Below are 22,457 nucleotides of genomic sequence, written 5' to 3'. Positions count from 1 at the left end.
GGTATATTTGTTCTTCTAGTACCAAAGTTTGCACCGTGACCCCTGATTTTCATTCTTGCTTGGTAAGAGAATGGTCGAAAGTTTCACTGAGAGAAGTTTGAGAAAAGTTTAAGTCAACAGACAGATTCAAGCTCTAAGCTAACAGCCCGTACCCTAATCGGAAACGGCTTATGATGAACAACGAAATAGATACATAACGAAATCGCGAAATAACGAAATGACATTATTTCCACAACCCACAAAATTTTTCCCAATATAATCTAATATTTATATAATGTCCGTGACCACAGCAGTTGGTTTACTGGGTTTAATGAACGGATTAGGTACGTAACGGAATATTTTGAAGTGATTTCAATCACTGTCGAACTACAAAGTGATACATGGCGAAATCATGGGCCACCATGAAAATATCAGTGTGAACACGTACTCCCACAGTCACTACAGTACCTGTTTAGTCAGGGGAGGCTGTGAACTTCACAAATCCTACTCTGATTCATGATTTGGGATTATGTAGGACATGCCGCACCGGCATTTTACGTCTGCCGCGCCGCTGCGCTAAAGGACGCCATTTTGATAACCGCATTCGACAATAATAAAGATGAAAGTAGTCACGGATTCGGATTCATTTTCGGTTTCGGGTTCGAGAGACTGAAAGCTGTCAAATGTTTACGACAAACTCATTGATTTTATCTATATCGCCAGGCAAATACTTGGAGGTATATGAATGATTCATCACAATCTTTGATTCTACTCTTACACTTTTTATCAACTACAGTTCTTTATAATTTTATCACGCGTGTAATTTTTATCAACTCAAGAGGGCGTTATATAACATCGACGAGTTTGTTATTGTTCTTATATGTAGGTTTATGAATAATTCGTTGGTTTATTTGCATTGGTCATATAATTATGTTAAAATATCATGACAACCTTTCTTTGAATCTCTGATTCAGTTATTCACAACACATTGCCTTCTCTAACGCTGGCCCTAAACTATGGAATGCACTACCACTTGACATCAGAGAATCTACAAACTTAGAAACTCTTAAAAGAAAGCTGAAAACTCGCATGTTCACTAGAGCATACAGTGTGGCTTAACCATTGAGCGTAACAGAGCAAAACTTCTGTTTTGGATTTTGGCGCTATATAAACTTTTGCAAATTGATTGATTGACAATGACACAACGATCGCGCCGACAAATTGCGCCCTCTTAAGGAAATTAGAGGAAAATGCACTATTTTTGAATTTGTCATACATTTTTAGTGAAGATATACTAACAATATTTATACTGTATAAAGCATACTAAATATGCAGCCACAATGTGCATTTAAAATATTGTTTTAATGACAAATAGGTCTTTAAATGACTCGTAAAAGTAGCTACAAATGTAACTCAGAAAGACCAATCATTCAGTATCTTTCACTTACTAATATCTCCAATGAAACAATGTCACAAGATAGAACTTTGCCCCTTTAAAACTGCTCAAAATCCTGCGCATAATAGGTCATTGGTCTGCTGCTCTTTTCTCATTTTGATATTTTACTTTTCTAGTTGAAGTCTCCTCAATGTCATTGCAATGTTTTATTTTTGTTGGTGTTAGCTCTATTTACCCTGTCTTTCTGGTCTGTTTTTTATTACTGTCTTGCCTAATTTCATTACAAATTGTATAGATGTGAAGAAACTGTATCCTCATTTTGTTTATACCATAGTATTACTCAGTATTCAATCTCTTATCATAATTGTGTGATTTAACTGGTAATTTTGGGGAAAATATAAAAATAACTCCCTTGCCTCTCCATGGTATACACTTGTTTAACTGTGATATATGAATGCATACAGTACATAATTTTACAACATTAAATTTATTTCAACATGAATGGGTTTCACAACATCAGTGTACACTTACTGAACTGTGTACTGTACTGTGTCAGAAGTACAAGGCTGGAAAAAAACTCAGTGTTTATCAAAGGACATACTGAAAGGACAAAGTCTAAAAACAGTCGACCAAAGACAATGTTTGCATGAATAGAAAAACCTCAGATCAGGGGTTAATGCAGGGCTGGTATTAACCCCAGACTGGCAAGCGCTGACCTGCATTCAGATACAAGATACATGTATCTACCCTCACATAATCAAAGACTTTGTTTACTTGTATTATGTTACTGGGAGATTAACACAGACATTCCACTGACTTGTCCTGTCTGGAAAATGAATTAATATACACAAAAAAGTACAAAAGCACAAGGTATGATTTTGTGTGCAAGTTTGGCAGCAAATATTTTAAAATTTTAGGTTTTCAAAAATTTTTTATAATTTCTTGACACTTTTTAAAATCCTCCAGTGCCCCTGTGAAATAAAACAATGTGTCCAAAACTAAAATAATGCACATTTAGTTTGTAGAGCATTGTTTAAACCTAGTAGTTTTATCACATTGTTGTGATCACCAAACGAACATTTAACAGTGGTGTTTACTTCAATTGGGTAATTTCACACATTTCTCAAATGATAAATTGGCATTATTAATCTCCCAGTCACATTTGAGTATGTTTTTATGGGTTTTCAATGATAAAAAGGTCAAATTATAGTGACTCTGTCACTTTTGATAAACATGCAGAACATCAAAGAACAAAAAACAAATACAACAAATGTATGTGTCAACAGATTTCTGAATACTTTCTTAGTTTATAGTTTTTGTTGTCTTTTTTGATACCAACTTATCTTTAAGGCTGAGCTCCATCCTATATTTAGGCATTTTTAGAACAATTTCAGAGTGAATGTACACTTTCAGTTTTTTGGTCTGAAAAGCACATCTTAAGTACATTTTCATTATGATTTAATGTAAGGTTCCAAGATAAGAAATTGACCTTTTTATGCCAATAATTCTCTAGTGGTTAATAAGCTCAGCACCCCCTTACATTATACATTTTCTGAAAGCCTAGATATAGGGGAAGATTTTGGTAATCACAGTGTCACCATTGTTTACATAACTATCACGTGACAGGTAATTTGCATAATTTGCATAACCTTTCCCTATATTTCATCTCAATACTTCAAAATATCTGATTCAAACTTGCTGGAATGCAAGCTGTCACAACGCTCTTTAAAAAAGTGTCTCACATTTTTTATATCTTGCCTAGTTGTTATTTTAGCACAATTTTAAAGAAATAAACTAGGGTTAAATTCCCTGCTCTGGAAGTTTTTCTGGCATAAAAAAACTGTTTAAGAAGGTTTCAAAAAATTCTGAGACACACTTTTGAAGATCTAAAGGACAGCTTGCAATCACACAAAGTTTAACCATATATCTAAAAGAATTGAAACAAAACATACGGAAAACCGATTTTTGAAAGGTTATGCAAATTACCTGTCACATGATAATTATGTAAATAGTGATGACACTATGGTAACCAAAATGTTTCCCTATATCTAGGCATTCCAAAAATATATAATTTACTTTGGTACTGAGCTTATTAACCGCTAGAAAATTGTTGGCATAAAAAGGTTGATTTCTTGTCTTGGAACCTTAACTGAAAACATATGAAGGAATTTGACATGTGACCAAGATGACAGCTACAATTTTCAACGTGTTTGGCTAAATAATCTGAAGCTTTGCACAGAGTAACTTAGAAACATAACTTATTGATTGAAGTAATATAAATGATTTAAGTAATTTATCCATTGAATACAGCTAAAACAAGCTATGAACTGTATTCTTCTTGGGGACATTTTTATTGTATTCAATGAATAATTTACTAGCATCAAACCTTTAGTTCAATCAATATCATATATGTCCAAGTTACGCCATACAAATTTCCAGAAGATTGGGCGTATTTGTTTTCGAGATATTTCTGTCATGCTAAAATCATGCAAAATTGAAGCAGCCATCTTGGTCACCAGACTAAATTCTATTTGCATATGTAAAAATATAGCTTTATATGTTTTCTGTGAAACTAAATGCTAATGAAAATGTCATGCTGAAAATTTGCTTTCCGGTCCAAATATTCATATACAGTGAACTTTTTCTAAAACTGCCTCAGGTGAAACCTATCCATGTTTCACCCCTACTGACACTCCTTTTATTTGTACGAAATATGTTCAAATTTGATGTTCAAATTTTCCTCCAAGTGTTTAAAATGTCCTGTTTTTAATTGCTGTCTGACAGCATCAGGTACAACAACTAAACCTTTCCAAAAGTATGGATGTCGTTTACGCAGGCATTTGGATCAACATCATAAAATGCATCACGTTGTCTCCATTCAGTGTATACCCACAGGCCCTCTTTATTGTGGTATTCATACCTCTCTTTGTGAACAATTATAACATCAAAAGGGGCACATAGAAAATTTCTTGGGAATTCAATACTGCATGATTTACAACGTTTGCATTCGGCAAGTCTTTAATAAAGGCCAAGGTAAATGGATTGGCATTGTGGTATGGTTGAGTGTACCGACAGACAACAGGTTGGTCAATTGTACAGTTGACAGTGTCCAATATGGCTGCATTCTCAAATTATTTGCACCCTTTCGGGCACCAGGTTTTCTGCTCAATCCCTTTGGCATGGTAGATTTCAACACTGTGGAAACACTTGGACCACCTTGGTTTTTGTACAGGGTAAGAATTTCTTCAAGTTGGCACAAAGTTTCAGCTACAACCAAAACATGCTCACATATTCCATTAAATTGTGTATAGTGCTTACATTTGTTTTCACAGGTTAATTTTTGTTGATTCTTTGATCTACCAATTTGTATACAGTAACTGTCATCCTCATCAAGGACACAGTATTTATGTTCATTCAAATTAATTACTTCATGGTGTGATAAAATAATTTCAGCTCTTGACCATATTTTACCCAACTGCCAAGCTGCTAAACATTTAATTTGACAGTTTTCTTTGGACACTGACAGCCGTTTAGTTATCGGTAGTGGTGAAACATGTTGACATATGTTATCACTTTCAAATACAAGCCTCAAGTGTGATTTTCGTTGTGAATCTGACATTTCCATCCATCTCACAGCAGCTACTTCCAAATGTTATAACCATCAGCAAGTCTGTATTCTCCCATGTTGAAAATGGCCTTTTTCAATTCCTCATACTGCTCATTTACCAATGTTTTAACTTTTCCAAGAAAATCAACAACATCATGTTTCAACCAATCAGTATGATCCTTGAGTACATGGTTTATAGATTCATTTCTCATATTCGTCCACTTATTTGGGGGGTTTCCAAGACCAGCCTTTATGCGGATAGGTTTCAACATGTTGTTTACTATGATAGAAGAATAATGTTTCTCAAGCCAATCAAGAAATACATCAGATTTCCATTCTTCTTTCAATGTTAACAATCTGTCTTTAAATTCCTCACTATCGTCACAATCAACTAGGCCATATCTCCTGACATTTCCAATTTCTGAACCTAAAATATCTGCAATGATCTCATGTATTTTCATTTGATCAAAACCCAAAGACTTCAATTTTTTCTTTAAGTCATCTTCAACATGGGCGAAACACCTAAGATGGACAGATGTGCCAGATACAGTGGGATATGCATTTTCAAAGGAATTTATCAGTGCAGTTTCTCCGTCAGTACCCCATGCAACTACTCTATCAATACCAAAGGTCTTAAGTGAGTTACAGAAAAAGTCATAGTCTATTTGTTTTCTGCCCATATGAGTCATGATTGGCCCAAGCATTGTTGGATGATTATCCGTACCTTTGATCACAAACATTGGGTGTGGAAAGGTTGTTACAGTTGTGTAAAATTCACCAAGACGAAATGTTGGATCTATACCAAGGATACATTTGTAATTGTCACTGCCACAATATCGCTTCAAATCACATAACTGTTGATTTGTGGCTGAAAATGTTTGCAGCTGTGGATTAAATTGGACTGATCTCAAAAAGTCATTTCAGCCGCCATAGTAAACAGTTTACCATAGTCCCCAGACATTGTAGGTGCTCTGCCGCGCTTGGATTTACAAGCGTTTGTTATATTTTTTTAGCATTGTATACTTGTCGTCTGTCCCTTGGTATATCTCCTACCGACTTGCACCCCATCACACCACCAACATCTTCTGTACATGAGCTTATTACTTTTTTGGTGGTAAGGTTAGACATTTTTCTCGAATGTTTTGGAGTGTACTTGGCTTTGTTCTATAAAATGGTGCCCCCGCCTTCTTTTGGTTTCCATGGTTTGGAAGACTGATTTCTTTTTCAATGCCATCATCAAAGTAATATTGAATTACAACTAGAGGTAATAGTTTTCTTTCATTGTTGTACACTTTGTGTATTATTCTTTTGAAGGATGACTCGGCATGAATGCTGTAGTGTCTCATATACAAATAGGTGTTACTGGAGGTAGACTGATTTTTGGAACAGTTTTCACTGTTTTAACAACACCATCTGCAGTTGTTACTGTAACATATGTTTGTGGACAAGAATGTCCTCCTCGCCAAATACCATTATCATCAGCACTCAAATCTCTAACATTTATACTGGTTGTATCAACCACAAAAGTTGCATTTTTTCGTACATTGTTGGGACAGACTTACAAACTAAATCAAAACTAATTTGATTTCCAACAATTATGTTTAATACATCTCTCCTGTTCAATCCCTTGTATATATTGCTAAAAACTGGCCACTGTCCAACGTGATTATCTGTGAAAGGTTCACTTTGTTTATCAATTACTGTTCCTTGCCCATGGCGGTCACCAGTCAGCACAGGTTGTCCTTCCAAGTTTACCTCAGATGATGATTTTCCATTATGACTAGCATGAAGCAATGCTTGCCCTGCAGGAGCTTCTTCACCTGTCACTGAATGGTTATGGACTACTTCTTGAGAATGTCCTGGCTCATCTTCATCGCTATCACTTGGGAGAACAATAAGGGAAAGTCCTGTCAATTAGTCCGTTATGAGCTTGTGACTCAAATGATATATGAACAAGGGGCTATATGACATCTTCATATACATCATTCTGCTCTGTATAAGTACACAAACTGTTATTGCTTGCATACATGAATTTATGTGCTGTCAAGGCGGAAGACAAGTGACCATGCTGTGTTCAGGAAATGTGTAATATTCTGTGCATGAATAAAAAAAACCCAGAAGAGACATGCATGCACAGTACCTGATTACTATGATATCTTCTGCATTATCTTGAGTCAGATCTATGACAAAATCTGCACAAATATCCATATTTTCTGTCCTGAAGAAAATGTGAAATGAAAAATGTTAAAGAAACAGCAGCTTTAACTCCTGACAATTTTGTTGTTTTTTTTATTTCCTGTGTATTATGTTTACTTGTGTACTTTTCAACATACACAATGCCTAATATTTGTTGCACAAATATTTCTTGGTTATTTGTAGTTTTGTCTTGACTAATATTCAAACGTAAACTTACAAGACTTTATTATTATAGGTAACTCCTACCCATCCAGACAAGTTAAACAAACACCCCAGTGAAAAGATTTTATGTGTCATAAGCTCTTCAACATATTGGCTGCTTGTGCAACACAAAACAAATTGCTTTATTATAAACCCAACTTAGGCACTTTTTCATATTTGTACTCACTTACAAATCCTTTCTTTGGCAACCAACTTCTTCTTTACTGTCTTTGTCTTCCCACGGGAAACCTCAGAGGGTATAACCACACTCTAAAAAAATCATTGCAGACATTAATCAAGAAATCAAGCGGTGTATAATTTTATCGCTCACAACCATGGTTGCATTTCGACAAATTGAAACAATGTTTGAAAATTATAATGAGGCATATATTCTTCAAAAACAGTTCAGGTACACCATTAAAATTATGTCATACTTGACTATACTTCTACACATTTTGTTAAGAATAATACTAATGCAGTATTCTTTACAGAGAATACACTGTCAGTATGTTTGAACTTTTCATTGACAACATAATGTTGGATTTGGATGACATATATTTTCCAACAGGAATTCATATCTATCCCCTTGCTTGCTGACTTGTTTTAACTTTTAGTGCTCATACAATGGAGAAGTTCCCCAGAATTTCCTTCAATAGAAGGTCTTTTTGCTAACACTTTTAGCACAGTAATGCTATAGGGTAATCAAAGTATGTGCTAATTAAGTCACATAAAATTTGGTTGAGTACTTCTTGAGAAATTGCCTCATTATGAAATTTGTAAAACTAGGCTTAGCCTAGGAAGCAATTGATTAATAAGCCACAACCATGAAAATCTATTGAGATCTACCGGTAGATCTTATCATGACAGTGCTAAATACCAACTTACATGACATACAACCCCATGGTTCTTAAGTTATGAGTGAAACAAAGTCTGTATATGGACAGACAGACCGACACACAGACACACAGACATAGACATTACGAGGAAATGGGACACCTTTGGCGTTTTGTCAAAAATGGAAAAACATTGGGGAATAATATGACCTGGCCTTGCTAAACATTTCACAGTCACAGCAACTTGTAGTTATATTTACCTTGTTAACATCAGAATACTTGAAACTGCAGTGAGATGGACTGATTATTATTCTTTCTTCCCAATCATTTAAATGTCTTCTCTTTCATAATCCTCACAATCACTGCAAATATCAGTATGAAGTAAACAAGTCATTGGCAATGACATAGTCCCCACTGTAATAATAGTCCCCACTTGTAATAGGAGTATTAGTCTTGATGGGGCAGGGAAATACGGTCATTAAGAAGTATCAATGGAATGTATATGTTGAGATCTATGGTCACATAGGTCTATGTCACTGTTCGCAATTTGAAACACATGAGGCATGTCTAAGTATTTAAAGACCCATTAACAAGTGGGGACTTCGTCATCAATGATGACTTTGCAAATATTTAATATCTGAAATGGCTGCTATGACAAAGATCTGTGCCCGTGTACCCAATTTAAAGAAATCAGTTCAGACATGCCTTAGTTATGGCTTAAAACACAAAAAAATCGTAACAGAACGGCTGCCTGGCGGCCATCTTGGATCATATTACAACAAAAATCAATATGCATATGTATGAAATAGATCAATGCCCAAATTTTAAAGAAATAGGTTGAGACATGCCTCAGTTATGGCTGAAAACACAAAAAATCATAACAAAATGGCCTTCTGGCGGCCACCTTGGATAGTATCACAAAACCATTCGACGTGCATCTGTACGGGGTGCAAAGTTTGAAAGAAATTGACCGTGGCATGTCTGAGATATCTGCGTGAATGGATGGACGGACGGATGGATTGACATGACCCAATCTATAAGCCCCCTGGACTTCATCCATGAGGACTAAAAACTGTGTCACTGCATCCTTTTTGCAATATGAATACAATGAGAAACTAAATTTTTATTTTTCTTGGCCTTATGCATGGGAGTCTATGGAGAACTGCCTTATACATGGAAGTCTATGGAGAGCTGCCTTATACATGGGAGTCTATGGAGGTGTAAACTAAAAAGTCCTCTAACACGGCCAAATTTGATCGCATTGTGAAACAAATCGACGTGCATCTGTATGGGGTAGGGTACTATCCTTGTGCAAAGATTGAAAGAAATTGACCAGGGCATGTCTAAATTATTTGCGTGAACGGATGTACGGTCGGTCGGACGGACAGACGGACATGACCCAATCTATAAGTCCCCTGAACTTCGTCCGTGGGGACTAAAACTAGACTACGCCTTTTTTGCAGTATTTCATTCACGATGGCATTTACCTCTGTCAAAATGTGTGTGTGTTGTTTGTTTGTTTTGTTTTGTTTGTTTGTTTGTTGTTGTTGTTGTTGTTGTTTTTTGGGGGAGATGGTGGTTCTACAAGTTCATATGAGGTGTGACTGACATCATTTCCTGAGACGCTCACCCAACTTCACACAACACTAAGGGTACCCCATGTCAACAGAACCCCTATCATGCTGTCCACATGAAAACTGTGCCACTGACAATTTGAAGTTACGAATAGTGTAAATGAACGATGCATATGGGGTGAAGTACCTCAATAAAATAAAATGAACAGGTACTCAGCAATTGTGCTCTGGTACAAACATATAGGCACTGCAGCACTGACATATTTTCATATATGAGTTTATATGAGGAAAAACTGCTGATAAACTTACCTGGAACAGTCACATCATTAACACTCTTGGTGACATTTTTCTTGATTTCACTTTAAATTGAAAACACGAATAGAACACTGTAAGGTTCGCATACATGAAATAAATCTGCCTTTGTATGTCCATTTCTATAAATTCGTACATGTAACCCATGATGCATCTGCACATCCAATAATATCATGTCAGCTTGGAATAGTTTTATGTTTCTCAATGGCCAGCATGTTCTACAGACTACAGTAAACTTACAATTTTATTTGCTCTATATATATGTGTGTACATAGTGTGTACTGTAGGTGCAATTAGAGGGTAAATAGCTTGTGAATTTCTGTTAAACAAGACTGTCAGCCTGTTGAAGAAAAAACACTACAGCTGGTAAACTTCACACAATAACAATATATCGTTTCACAGGAAAGGATTAAAATTCACTGTGTGGATAAATGGCTGTACAAAACTAAATTAAAAAAAAAAAATAACAAACACATTGAACTGTACCATGGACTTTGCCATGCACATGTAAGTTATTATTGTGTAAAGTTTGAAGGCCATTGGTCTGAGTAATGACACCAGATAGACACATTGACAGTCAGAACACAATTACAAGTCCTCATCCCAGTTGTCTTGTGGGGACTAAAACAGAAGAGAAAAGAAAATAATGTCTAGGATATTTTAATTTTATAATGGACTGACCTTAGTGATGGAGACTTGCTTGGACTGGCCAAGGCTGACATCATACTCACAACATCACTCATATGGTTGTCAACCTACAGATGAACAACTCATTGAATTTTTTGGAAAAATAGTCTATGCTTGTAACTGGAACTTTGCTAAATTGGACATAACTGAATGGTTGTTCAGTCAATCCAATACATGTAATTGAAGTACCTTATGTGTTACTGGTGGTGTCATAAAATTGATTCAGATTAATGTTTTTATATCAAGACATTCTTCATGGAATGATGCGAAACTACTTGATCATATCACAACCAAAGTCAGGCCAGGTATTTCTGCAATATTTCTGCCCAATCTGAGAAGCCTTTGCAATCATGTGCATTATGTCTATAAAAACTTGTGTATTTTAGCACACTAATTACTCTGATGGGTGCATTGGTGTAGGTAGGTACATTAGAGTGTGGAGTACATTAGAGTGTGGATGTACATCAACATATACAATGTTCTCATAAAATGCTTAAAGGTATAGTATGAACTGTCTGGAGCTAGTATACTCTGTGAAATTCTATATTATTTTTCCCCTGCAGAAGACTAAAGATGTATGAGCCAGTTGAGACTTAGAAAGAGTAACCTACCTGCTTTGTTGGCGATTTTGTCACATCAGCATATGAAAAAAACCCAAATTCAACACTGCATTCTTGTTTTGAGTGATCTGGTGGCATTTCAACGACAGTTGCCTGTTGTTAAAGACAATACATACTTAAAATATGACACTTATATTGGGAAATAAATAAATGACTTGCATGCATTGTCATTTTTACTTCAATGTGACACAATTCTGAAGTGATAGCTTTTGTATGTAATATGAACATGGCAATATGCCAAATGTTTTGTGCATCAAAAACCCAAAGGGGGTCAATTTTTACCCCCAAACTGTCAATTTTTGCTGGGTACTGTCACTTGGGTGAATCTATATGGTACTTGTACTCAAAGTGATAGTCATATGTTAAACATCTACAACACTTACCTTTGCTTTCCCACACAAGGGACAACTGGACAGGGATGGTAAAACATCACTATGACAGTCGGAACATGTCCAGCTTGACATCCTGTTGAGACAATAATGTATGTTTATTATTAAACCTCTTTCTCCCAAGTTAAATAACCCCTGTGAGAAAGAGGATTAACAAATAGCATATACGTAAAAGGCACCTCCATCATGGTTTGCTGTAACTGTTAACAAAAACAACGGATCTTTTCAGTACCTTTTGGATGCAACTAATTCCAGATTATGCTATATACAATAAATTTAAATTTGAATTTTTGGATTCGGTAAAAGTTTAAGTGTGAGACAATTTATTGGCAATTACACCCCATGCAATAAGGGGGGGGGGGGGGTGCACTTGACAATATTAATTAAATGCTTTTTAAAAACAACAGTACATTCCATAGAAAAACCAATATTAAGAGTCCATTCACTGACAAGTGAAAATATAAGCTTGTTGAATGCAATGGTATTTATAAAGCCAAAGAAAATGAGATACTCTTATCCTGTCTACTTGTTCAAAGAACTTTCACTGGATTTTTGCAGAGCATTGTCATTGAACACATTAAGGTTTGGTGTGCCTTTTATTTCTCATCAATAGATTTCAATGAACATTTCTGAAAGGACCAAGGATTGTCAACAAAAATTAGGGTGTCACCAGGGAAATTGTTGAGATATCAAATCATTAAAATCAGTGATTTTCATATTCCTATATAGGAAAACAATGGGCTGAATAATTAAGAAATAACATGGCAGAATTTAGTATTTCCTGTGAATAGATTTTGATGAAATTTCCCCAATTGAAGGATCAGTGACTGAAAAGTATATCAATAGAAAAAAATGGGGGGTCAACAACTCATTTTTTTAGATATTGCCAAAAGTTATAAAACCCTAAGACTTTGTTGAAGTGCGCCCTCTGGAGACAAAGATGAGAAATCATGTTTCATATGGCAATATTTACAAGAAAAACTCAAATTGTGAAATTCATGATAAATTATGTAACATAACAAAGTGTACAAGTAATTGACATTAATAAAGCCTTCAAATCAAGGTTACTTCAGCTTTTGAATGTTACTTACTTTACCATGAAAATCATGGAAAAATGATTGAATACAAGGGACATTAGTGAGGGTGTTTTGTTGCATAAAGCCACCATTTTGACTGATCTTGATCGTGCGCATCATAGGTTGCACACTATAATGGGCGCACTAAGCCTTGATACTTTACAACTTGCACAACCAAGTTGATAGGTAGACATGGCATATGTGAGGAAAATTGCTTATTTTGCATCTGTTAAAATAGTGGAGAAACTGACATTAACTGGCTGTTTCACTATTGAAGTTATTTATGCTGTTTGGCTTAATTGAACGTACTATATACTGACCTCTGAGCTCAGCACACTCACTCTACTTGTACAGATTTATATAAAGATTTCAGGATGACACAGGTAAGGGTAAGGCTACCAGGAATTATATTTTACATATTTACGTGTTCAGCCTATATCGCAAACTTTTGTAGAGCTACAATGACTTGACATTTCAATATTTTTCAGTAATCAGAACAACATAAAATAACTTCTCACATGAAAAAAATAAAATAACCCAAATAATGTCAAAGATGGCTAATTATTATAATTATTATTGTCTCTTTATGACCCCTCCCAAAAAAAAGATTGAGTAAATTGAGAACATCGTTTGCATTATGACACCAGTGTTTAATTGCAAAAACGTAAATATGACTGATGTAAAGCAGACTAAGTCGCCTCAAGGCCCTGAGCACATGGGGCCAGGGGCAGCTCTTTGCCCCCCCCCCCCCCCTAGAAGAAACAAAACACACTGGCGAGAACTGAAGTGTTGGGTTGAAAAGAATTGAGAATTGTGGGGGTTCTTCGTTATGTGAAGTCTATTTTAAAGTGAATATATTGTAACTCTGTACGCGTGCTAGCGACGATTCAATTTTTTTTACACAATCACAGGGGTTGTGCACGCGCACGTGAACTGAGTGCGGGCTGCCTTTCACGTCGGCATGAGTTCGATTACTTCATATTGTTTTCTAATTACATCGCGCAAACTAACCTTACCAGGCCTAACCCAACCTTAAGTTATTGCGCGTCCTTTCCCTCTGATGTTACATAAAAGTTAGTAACAATAGTTTTAAAAATTTACTTACAAAAATGACAGAAAGTTAGCGTGGTAGCCAGGCATCGCCATGCTTGCTCAAGTTGTATTCTCTTGTGATATTTACAGCCCAAGTATTCAACCATTTCTCGACCGCGGAGTGACGTCAGGAGTGGGTGAAACGCATACGAGCGAATGATACAGAAATTGTGTGGAAAAAAGCAGATTCTGAAGTAAAAGTGAATACTGTGTTGGTGGTTGAAAATACGAACTTCAATTATTTGTTTTCACGGCGCTGTGACGCAAAAATGACGGAAAAAAAACCCGCTAGTACCCGGATGGGCCGCGGTCGAGAATGCCCCAACACGACTAAAAAAAGTACATTTAAGTGATATTTGTCTCATAAAAATATGCGCTAAATGTTTCTTTCATTTTAAATAGTGATTTAACATATTCCTTAAATACAAAATCGAATCTTGCTTTGCCAAAATGACGAATGGAATCTTCGCAAATCAAAGCCCTTGCACTGCGAGTTAGTATGGCAGAATTTTGATACATTTTGGATAACAAAAAGGATACAAAATCATACTGAACAAAAGGCACACATAGCGCTAGCAGCGTGTGTGCTGCGAAAACAATGGCCGAATTCACAGGCGCTGGACTTTAGCTGGGTAGTCTGCTAAGTAGATCGATTTTCGGATCGATCTGTTGATCCCGTAGTCGATATACCCGCGACTGAGGTTGCAGTGGCGGGCATATCGACTACGGGATCGATAGATCGATCCGAAAATCGATCTACTTAGCAGACTACCCAGCTAAAGAGCGCCTGTGGCCGAATTAGCTGTGAAATCGCAGCGGCACTTTATCGAACGCGCTCGGGTCATTGAGGTCATCGCCGATGAACCCAATGACCCGAGCGCGTTCGATACACGCCACAAGTGCCGCTTCGATATCACAGCTATGGCCGAATTACTATTTGTATTTTACCTCGTTGGATTTGTGCAGGTGTTTGAAGATTAAAAACCTCAATTCCAAAACGTTATGGCTTTATTTCGAGAGAGATTTGTGAAGTTCACAGCCTCCCCTGACTAAACAGGTACTGTAGTGACTGTGGGAGTACGTGTTCACACTGATAATTTTCATGGCGGCCCATGATTTCGCCATGTATCACTTTGTAGTTCGACCGTGATTGAAGTCACTTCAAAATATTCCGTTACGTACGTAATCCGTTCATTAAACCCAGTAAACCAACTGCTGTGGTCACGGACATTATATAAATATTAGATTTTATTGGGAAAATTTTTGGGGTTGTGGAAATAAGTCATTTCGTTATTTCGCGATTTCGTTATGTATCTATTTCGTTGTTCATCATAAGCCATCGGAAACATCATCATTAGAAACCTTTCGAGGATTTGATGTCCAAGTTGAAAAATGAAATTTATGACTGCCCTGGTCAAAAGATGTCTTACAGTTAATGCGGGGGCTCGATTTGAAGAACGAACACTGAGGAACTTGCAAGTCTTTGAAAAGCTATTGTGGTTTGTCTAGATTGAACTGCAGCTCACTGTTCTGTCTTTGATACACACAAGTTGGTTCTTTACAGCCATGGTGTTACATTTGAAATGATTGATAGAGTAGGGTCTGCCTCAGTGATAATATAATTGGGAGACAACTTCACTTCAATAAAATGTGCTACTCTAACATCATCAAAGCTGGACTATTGCAATGTTTTATTGTATGGTGTTCAAATTTCTGATCATCAGTCACTCAATAGACTCTCTCCAGAATATCCCAGGAACCTAAGTAAACTACGCGGCGTTCATCATCACGTACTCTTCACACCCAGATGGAATTTGACTTCCAACGGTCGCCGCTCATTCTCTTCGGCAGCTCCTGTCCTTTGGAACTCTTCTTCTTTGGACATAAATACTTCACCAAGTGTCAACACTTCAAGAAACTCTGACAAACTTACTCAGAGAGCATTTACACCCTCCTCATCACTCAAAGCGCCACTGAGAATTGTTCAACCTTGGATATTAGGCGCCATATAATTTGTATTAGATAGATAGACAGACAGACAGACCCTGGAATAAAATATCAGGGGTCACTGTGCAATTTTTGATACCATAGAAACAAATTGCTCTAGATTACCGATATTTGAAATTAAAAATGGCCGCCATCCCTGTATTAACTCTATGGAGAAATATAAAATTTTTGATTTTAAAAAAAACTAAGAAGATGATAGTTTTCCTTACTCCAAGGGCTTCAAAATGAGCCCCCACAACGTTGGTACATTAGAAAAGAATGGGGAAAGTTTGAGAGTCAAAATATCTGTCCCCGAGGCGCTCTCTACCTTAAAAATTACATTGCTATGTACCTTGTAAGTCCAGTTCGGATGCCTGTACTTTTCCCACTATTGGGCAACGTTTTCGAAATTTCGTTGGCTGCAAGTTGAGAACAAGCGTCTATCAGCAATAAAGTATAGATGTAACGTACATAAAAAGCACGAGAAATTTTATATTGCTATTTCATCAATTTCATTTCCCGGCCCAAAACTTTCACAAAAGACCCGGGAGGGAAGGTCATAATAATACCTTGCATTTCCAGCACCCTGTGTAATTTGCTGATCCCTGGCTGTTTTAAAAGGTTGCGATAGATAAATAAATAAATACCTGGATTCAAAAAAGCTAGACACAACGTTTGATTTCAAGACAAACTTTAATTTGACATTTACCTTTTTAAAAGACATGGAAGAATAAATGCCGACCAAATCGTTTCTCTTAACCTTATATAAAAGCAAAAGGTGCGCTTTTTACCGTAAAAGCTGGAGGGAGAAACGAGAAGTGAGCCCTCATGGAATTTGTTTCCCGCCACGCATGCGCACATTGCCGGCACCGCCATCTTATCGATCGGAACAGTGCCAGGAAGGCTGCAGTGAAGTCTAACCCAGCCCCTCTTATACGGAACCAGTTATCTTCGGCAAAGATGGCTCACAATTATGTTGTGACCGCTCACAAACCCACTGCAGTCAATGCATGTGTCACCGGTAAGTGCAAAAAATTGAAGCATCGTTGTGAGTTTAGCGTCCAATCGATCCGTCCAACTTGGACAAGGTAGGGTAGCACACCATGGAGTCCATGTGATGTGATTACAGTCGACGCCGCGGCAGTGCATTCACGAAGAAATTTGTCCTTATGGTTGTGTTCTGACGTTGTGCCGAAGAAGGCACGCTTCTGCAGTCTTTTGTTGTACTTTCACTTCCGACCAACGAATCTGCAGTGTAATGGCATTGCGCAATGATGACAATTCAAACCTAGACTGTGCAATCCGATTCCATCAAAGTCAGAATCAGCTTCCGGTCCTACTAAAAACTGCCCGGCAATGCCCGGCACTGCCCGGCGACAAACAGGGCACTGCCCGGCACGAAATAAGCGCGTCAGCTATCACAAGAAGTCGATATCTACATACCACAGACCACTAACTCTTATTAAAATCCTAAAAAACCATAGTTCAAGCCTCGAAAACGTCGATTTACTGGTTTATAGTTACGGCATTCGTAACCCTACGCTGGGCCGGCCCTACGCAATCTTGTTTACAGAACCAACTATTTACTGAGAGAAGGGGTAGTACTAGTAGCCTATCGAAATTTAAACGAAACTTCGCCTTGTACTTTGAAGTCTTGCTGGATGGGGTGTCCGAAAGCAAGTGCTTGCATATTGCATTTGACAGTTCCAGATTCCCGGTTCTTTTTTTCCACTTTTGATGTTATCGATGTACAATTCATTATTCTGAGGGCTAGCTGGCCCAGCGTAAGGTTACAAACGCCGTAACTAAAGACCAGTAAATCGACGTTTTTGAGGCTTGAACTATCGTTTTTTAGGTTTTTATAAGAGTTAGTGGTCTGTGGTATGTAGATATAAACTTCTTGTGATAACTGACGCGCTTATTTCGTGCCGGGCAGTGCCCTGTTTGTCGCCGGGCAGTGCCGGGCATTGCCGGGCAGTTTTTAGTAGGACCCTCAGCTTCCGTTTTGTAATATCCGATCGCGAAAAGCATGTATGGAACAAACTAATATCGGCCACTACGGGTATCGTTTCTTAATAGTTTGCATCAGCGAACGGAAAATGAAAGTCTAGAAACTGTTTTTACACTGAAGCTTTTACCGATACAGCAGTCTGCACAATGCCCTGTGCATGTTGTGGAATTGTTATGCTCATATTGTCCTCGAGACATTTAGTGACCTCTGACCCCTGTATTTGATGATCTCCGGCCAAACATGGAGGGACAGTGGGTCATGCAAACTACTGTTTATCGTAAATTTAACGTATTAAATACTATTTGATTCAGAATTATAGAGAAATCACGTCCAAAATTGCCATCATTTTACGTACTGATGGATAAGTTTTTAGACCTTTATTGGTATATCCTGAGAGACACTCTCTGTCAAACAGTTTGGACCAAAATCTGTCATTGCATAACTCTCTCAAATTTATGGCCTCTATACTCTATTTTAGATTCTCTCATAAATTTAATTCAACCTTTTATTTGTGACTTATCTTGTATTGTCAGGAAAATGAATATTAAAATGTGAGCAATTCAAGGCAAAGAAGAGTGTTCTGATTTTTAACGCCAGGGAGGATTCCTAACTATACACAGGATAAAAACTTATGACGTTGAGAAATAATTACGAGTGAAAGATAAAAACAGTTACTGTGAAGGTAGAATGTGATTTGGCCACTTACCTACCAGGCTGGTGTGCCCATTCCCCATCATTCTTCCAAGTTGGTAAAAAGCAATATTGAGTCAAGACGTAAACCTATTTTCACATGTGTGGCAGGCCTCATTTACAAGATGTATAGAAATTTAAAGGAATAGTCCACCCAAAATGTAATCTGCCTTATACAGGTTTCTATGTATGTCATAAAAGCATTTATCATTACTTTTTGCGCAGAAACAGCGATTTGTAGAAGTTATCTATGAAAATAAATATCAAAATCAGGCAATATGGAGACCTTTTTAGCCGACTGTGCGCGACCATATTGTCTACTTCCTCGCAAAGCATGTCGGGAGAAATGCCCGGATGATGACGTAAAGTTTTCGTGTTTTGGTGCATTGGCTAGGGGTCTGATCTAGGGAGTCTCATAAATAGCATATGCCTAGCCTGTATCGTGGGCGAGATTTCGATAAGGCATTCTGAATGATTCGAAACCAGAAGTGAAAACACCGCCTCTAAAAATTATTGCCGGTAAAGATTGCCACTGACATAAGTTTTCAAAATTATAAGTGCAGTGCATGTTTTTACGTATGCAAAGGCAGTTTCCAAGAGAAGGACTTCGTCGGCAGTTTGACGATCCACAATCAAATTTGGATTAGGAAAAGACTTCAAGATGATGCTGTACAACAAACTTACACTGGAAAGCAAATGCATCGGTGGAAAGAGGACATACAAGGGCGATATATTGTGGGAGAGACTCTCCATAAAAGAAAGGAGGTTCATGGTTTAAATATTTATGATTTTTCTGAACTGCCGGAGAGTTTGTTGAGATCATCTTTCTTACAAAAAGTTTACTTATTATTCTTATTATTTTGATGACATCGCATTGGTATTTAAAACATAAAGTTTGCGTGATCAGTTGAAATCAGAAAGTTGTATTTTTGCTCGGGCATGTTTAACCACAACGCATCTACGGCATCCACGCATCAAGTCAACGGAAACGATCCATATGTTGAAATGAGTTATTTGGAGCCAAGAATAGGTTCAAAAGAGTTCGAGAAAGAAGTAGATGCGTAGATGACAACTTTCATTGATGTCGGAAAATTTCAGACATAAGTCTTTCCTTCCTTTTAGAAAAAAATAGGCACGTCAAAGTAAACTCTATTATCGGGCATCCATGCTGTATTAAAGTTCAATGTTTCTACGATACCACGGCGGCGAGTCATATTTTTGTGGCATCCAAAAAAATAATGAGCAATTTTGCCACTAAATTGTAAATAAAAACAAGAAGCAGTAAGTGAAGCTTGTTACTGCATTGCCAGTGCGGAATTACAAGGGATTTCCCCAAATATATTATCACATGGATTTCAATAAATGGTCCAAAATGAACCAACGTTTCATATTAAGCACGCTGCACGACCGGTCGTACGACCATGTTGGATTGTAGTGAAAACGAGGCTCTCTGTTGTGGGGTTTCTAGAAATTTCCATGTAACTACGCAAAGATTTGAGAGCATCGTATCGTAATTCAAACACGCCCATCAACCTCAGCAGCACATAGAATAATATCATTGAGCTAAAGCCTGAAAACTTTAAGTTCCAAAGTGAAAAAAACGGAATCAGATACTCAATATATGTGATCGAAAATATTTAACGTTTCTCAGTCAGGCTATTCAGACACCATTACTCTTGTAGCGTAGAGTAACCATGATTCAGATTTTTTTTCTTAGAGCTGTTTCTCTCCATATTGCTATATAATAGTACATGACTTTTTTAATTTTGCCATCTTCCCGCTCCCGATCTGTCGAAAGGTAGTTTATTTCATTCCCTTTTTCTGTAATTTTTCTCTACGACCAGTCGCGAGGTCGTGGCTGTAACTTTAGTGTTGAATTTTTGCCGACATTTTTCTCCAAGACCGGCCGCGAGGTCGTGGCTTTCAGGTTTATTTTTCGGTCGTTTCTCTCCACGACCTGTCGCCCGGACGTTGCTGTAAAGTATTGAATTTTTCCCAAAAGTTTTCCCAATGACTGGTCGTGAAGTCGTAGCTTTCAGATTTTGACCATTCTCAATTATTTTTTTCCAAGACTGCACCAAGTTGACAGCAGCAACGGCTACTCGGATTCGCGATCTCTTTCCATGGCGGTTTCTTTACGTTTAAAGTTCAATGTGAGTTGTGAGAACAGGAACATTTTAGTGTGTTTTATGACTGTACGTTGAAAGGATAAATTGAAATTTCATTTAGTACTCCTAGAACATGAAACTGTGTTTGAAGTTTATTAGTAATTTAGTGCCCCGGAGAATATGAAAGTGTACTATGTATAAATGTTGCTTGTTAGATGAGGGACGCACCATTTAGAGTCGGACGGCTGAGCCGTTTCCGGTCGTCCGCTTTGTCTCTCCTCCCTCCCCCATGGGGAACGGTGCTTGGATATTTTTTACTCATTCGTTCATTTTTTCTATATGTAACTGAAAAACTAGCACTTTGATTTGGCAATTTTCGCTAATCATTCTTTGTTATAAAAACAGTTAACCGTATTTTAAAACCAGCGTTGCAATGGCTAAACATGCGGAGCAATTGTCGTCATACAATTCTCTTTGGGAGTTTGAAATCCAACATCGTATTTTTCAAGTGATAACAGCTAGCTTGCAATGCTGATCAAAATGTTCTACCCAAAAGTACAACTATTGTGGGTAAGTTAGAGTTCGTTTCGTCACCAGGCGATATCGAAGATGTGTTCAGCCACGGTGGAGGGACCGTGGTTCTACTCCAAACATATGGCCACGTAACGGTGAGCTACCAAAAGAGCCATGCTTGTACTGACTTTGCAGAAAATTCACCCCTGAATAGCACCCTGAAAATATCCATTGACGTGGCAGAATTAGACTTACTTCTGAACAAAACAGAATAACTTCTCCCTCATGAGCTTACAGTGCAATTCAGAGTTTACAGTTTTTGCACAAACGTAAAATTCATTTTTCCCCAGGTCATTTCACCTCCTCAACGGACTTGAACTTGATCATTGCAAAGAACACCAGACTGGAGATCTATGTGGTCACACCGGAGGGCCTTCGACCTATCAAGGAGATAGGAATGTATGGACGCATTGCAGTCATGGAGTTGTTCAGACCGCCAGTAAGTAGTAGCACACCACAGTGTTCTCCATAAATAAAAAAATTAAGTGGGTGGCTAATTTGCACAATCATTTGCATAATATTAACATAATCATTTGCATAATATTTACATATAGTTTGTTTTCACCAAAAATTGACAAAACAGTATACTCATGGAGCAGAGCCCCTCCACTGATTTTTTCAAAATTCAGTACATCCTCACTAAGTTGCATAAGCTCCTACCCTTGTTTACTCAAATAAAGAAAGGTTAGGAGAGTAAAATATACCGTTAAAGTTGGTAAAACTGCTCAGATCAAAGACAAAGAAACTATTAAAAGATGTAAACAATGAGATATCGAAGTTCCCGTGACAGCATCGCTAGGAAAATACTACGTTTTTCAGTACGTTTATCAGGGTTCTTTGACAATGCGCACCCCTGGTACCAAAATAGAAGAGTCCCACTTTGATGTCATATCTGCCATTGCGATCTGGGATTTTATTCTCTTCACATGCATTTTCATTTGTTTAAAGCAAGTAACGCTCCATCTGTTAAGAGTTTTACCGCTGACTATAACAATTTTCATTGCTATGTTGCTGTTTTCACAAGATGCTGACCGTTCGATCTTGGAAAGTTGAGTTGCTTTTACGTGCAGCCAACGCATGCCGGTGCAGTGACAGACAGTTCCGTAAGCTATGCTACGCTGTTGATC

At 37.5% G+C, this 22,457-nt stretch overlaps 2 protein-coding genes across 2 annotated transcripts in view; one reads left to right on the top strand and one right to left on the bottom strand.

The window, feature by feature from the left end:
• Positions 1 to 5,014: 5,014 nt before the first annotated feature.
• LOC139143040 (uncharacterized) lies at positions 5,015 to 14,156 on the bottom strand. Its single transcript, XM_070713221.1, has 10 exons — positions 13,976 to 14,156; positions 11,789 to 11,870; positions 11,397 to 11,498; positions 10,780 to 10,853; positions 10,096 to 10,145; positions 8,473 to 8,528; positions 7,567 to 7,649; positions 7,123 to 7,200; positions 6,545 to 6,864; positions 5,015 to 5,262 (listed from the first exon to the last, which is right to left on the bottom strand). The coding sequence occupies exons 1-10, from the start codon at positions 14,014 to 14,016 to the stop codon at positions 5,015 to 5,017; spliced, it is 1,134 nt and encodes a 377-aa protein (XP_070569322.1). The 5' UTR covers positions 14,017 to 14,156.
• A 2,653-nt stretch (positions 14,157 to 16,809) lies between these two features.
• LOC139130948 (DNA damage-binding protein 1-like) overlaps positions 16,810 to 22,457 on the top strand; it is a 35,243-nt gene continuing 29,595 nt past the window's right edge. Inside the window, 2 exon segments of the mRNA XM_070696806.1 lie at positions 16,810 to 16,969; positions 21,621 to 21,769. Of these exon segments, the coding sequence (XP_070552907.1) occupies positions 16,909 to 16,969; positions 21,621 to 21,769 (210 nt within the window). The 5' untranslated portion in view covers positions 16,810 to 16,908.

The sequence above is a fragment of the Ptychodera flava genome, chromosome 1 (genome assembly GCF_041260155.1).
Source record: "Ptychodera flava strain L36383 chromosome 1, AS_Pfla_20210202, whole genome shotgun sequence".
Lineage (NCBI taxonomy): Eukaryota > Metazoa > Hemichordata > Enteropneusta > Ptychoderidae > Ptychodera > Ptychodera flava.
This window is presented reverse-complemented; position numbering and strand designations above follow the sequence as displayed.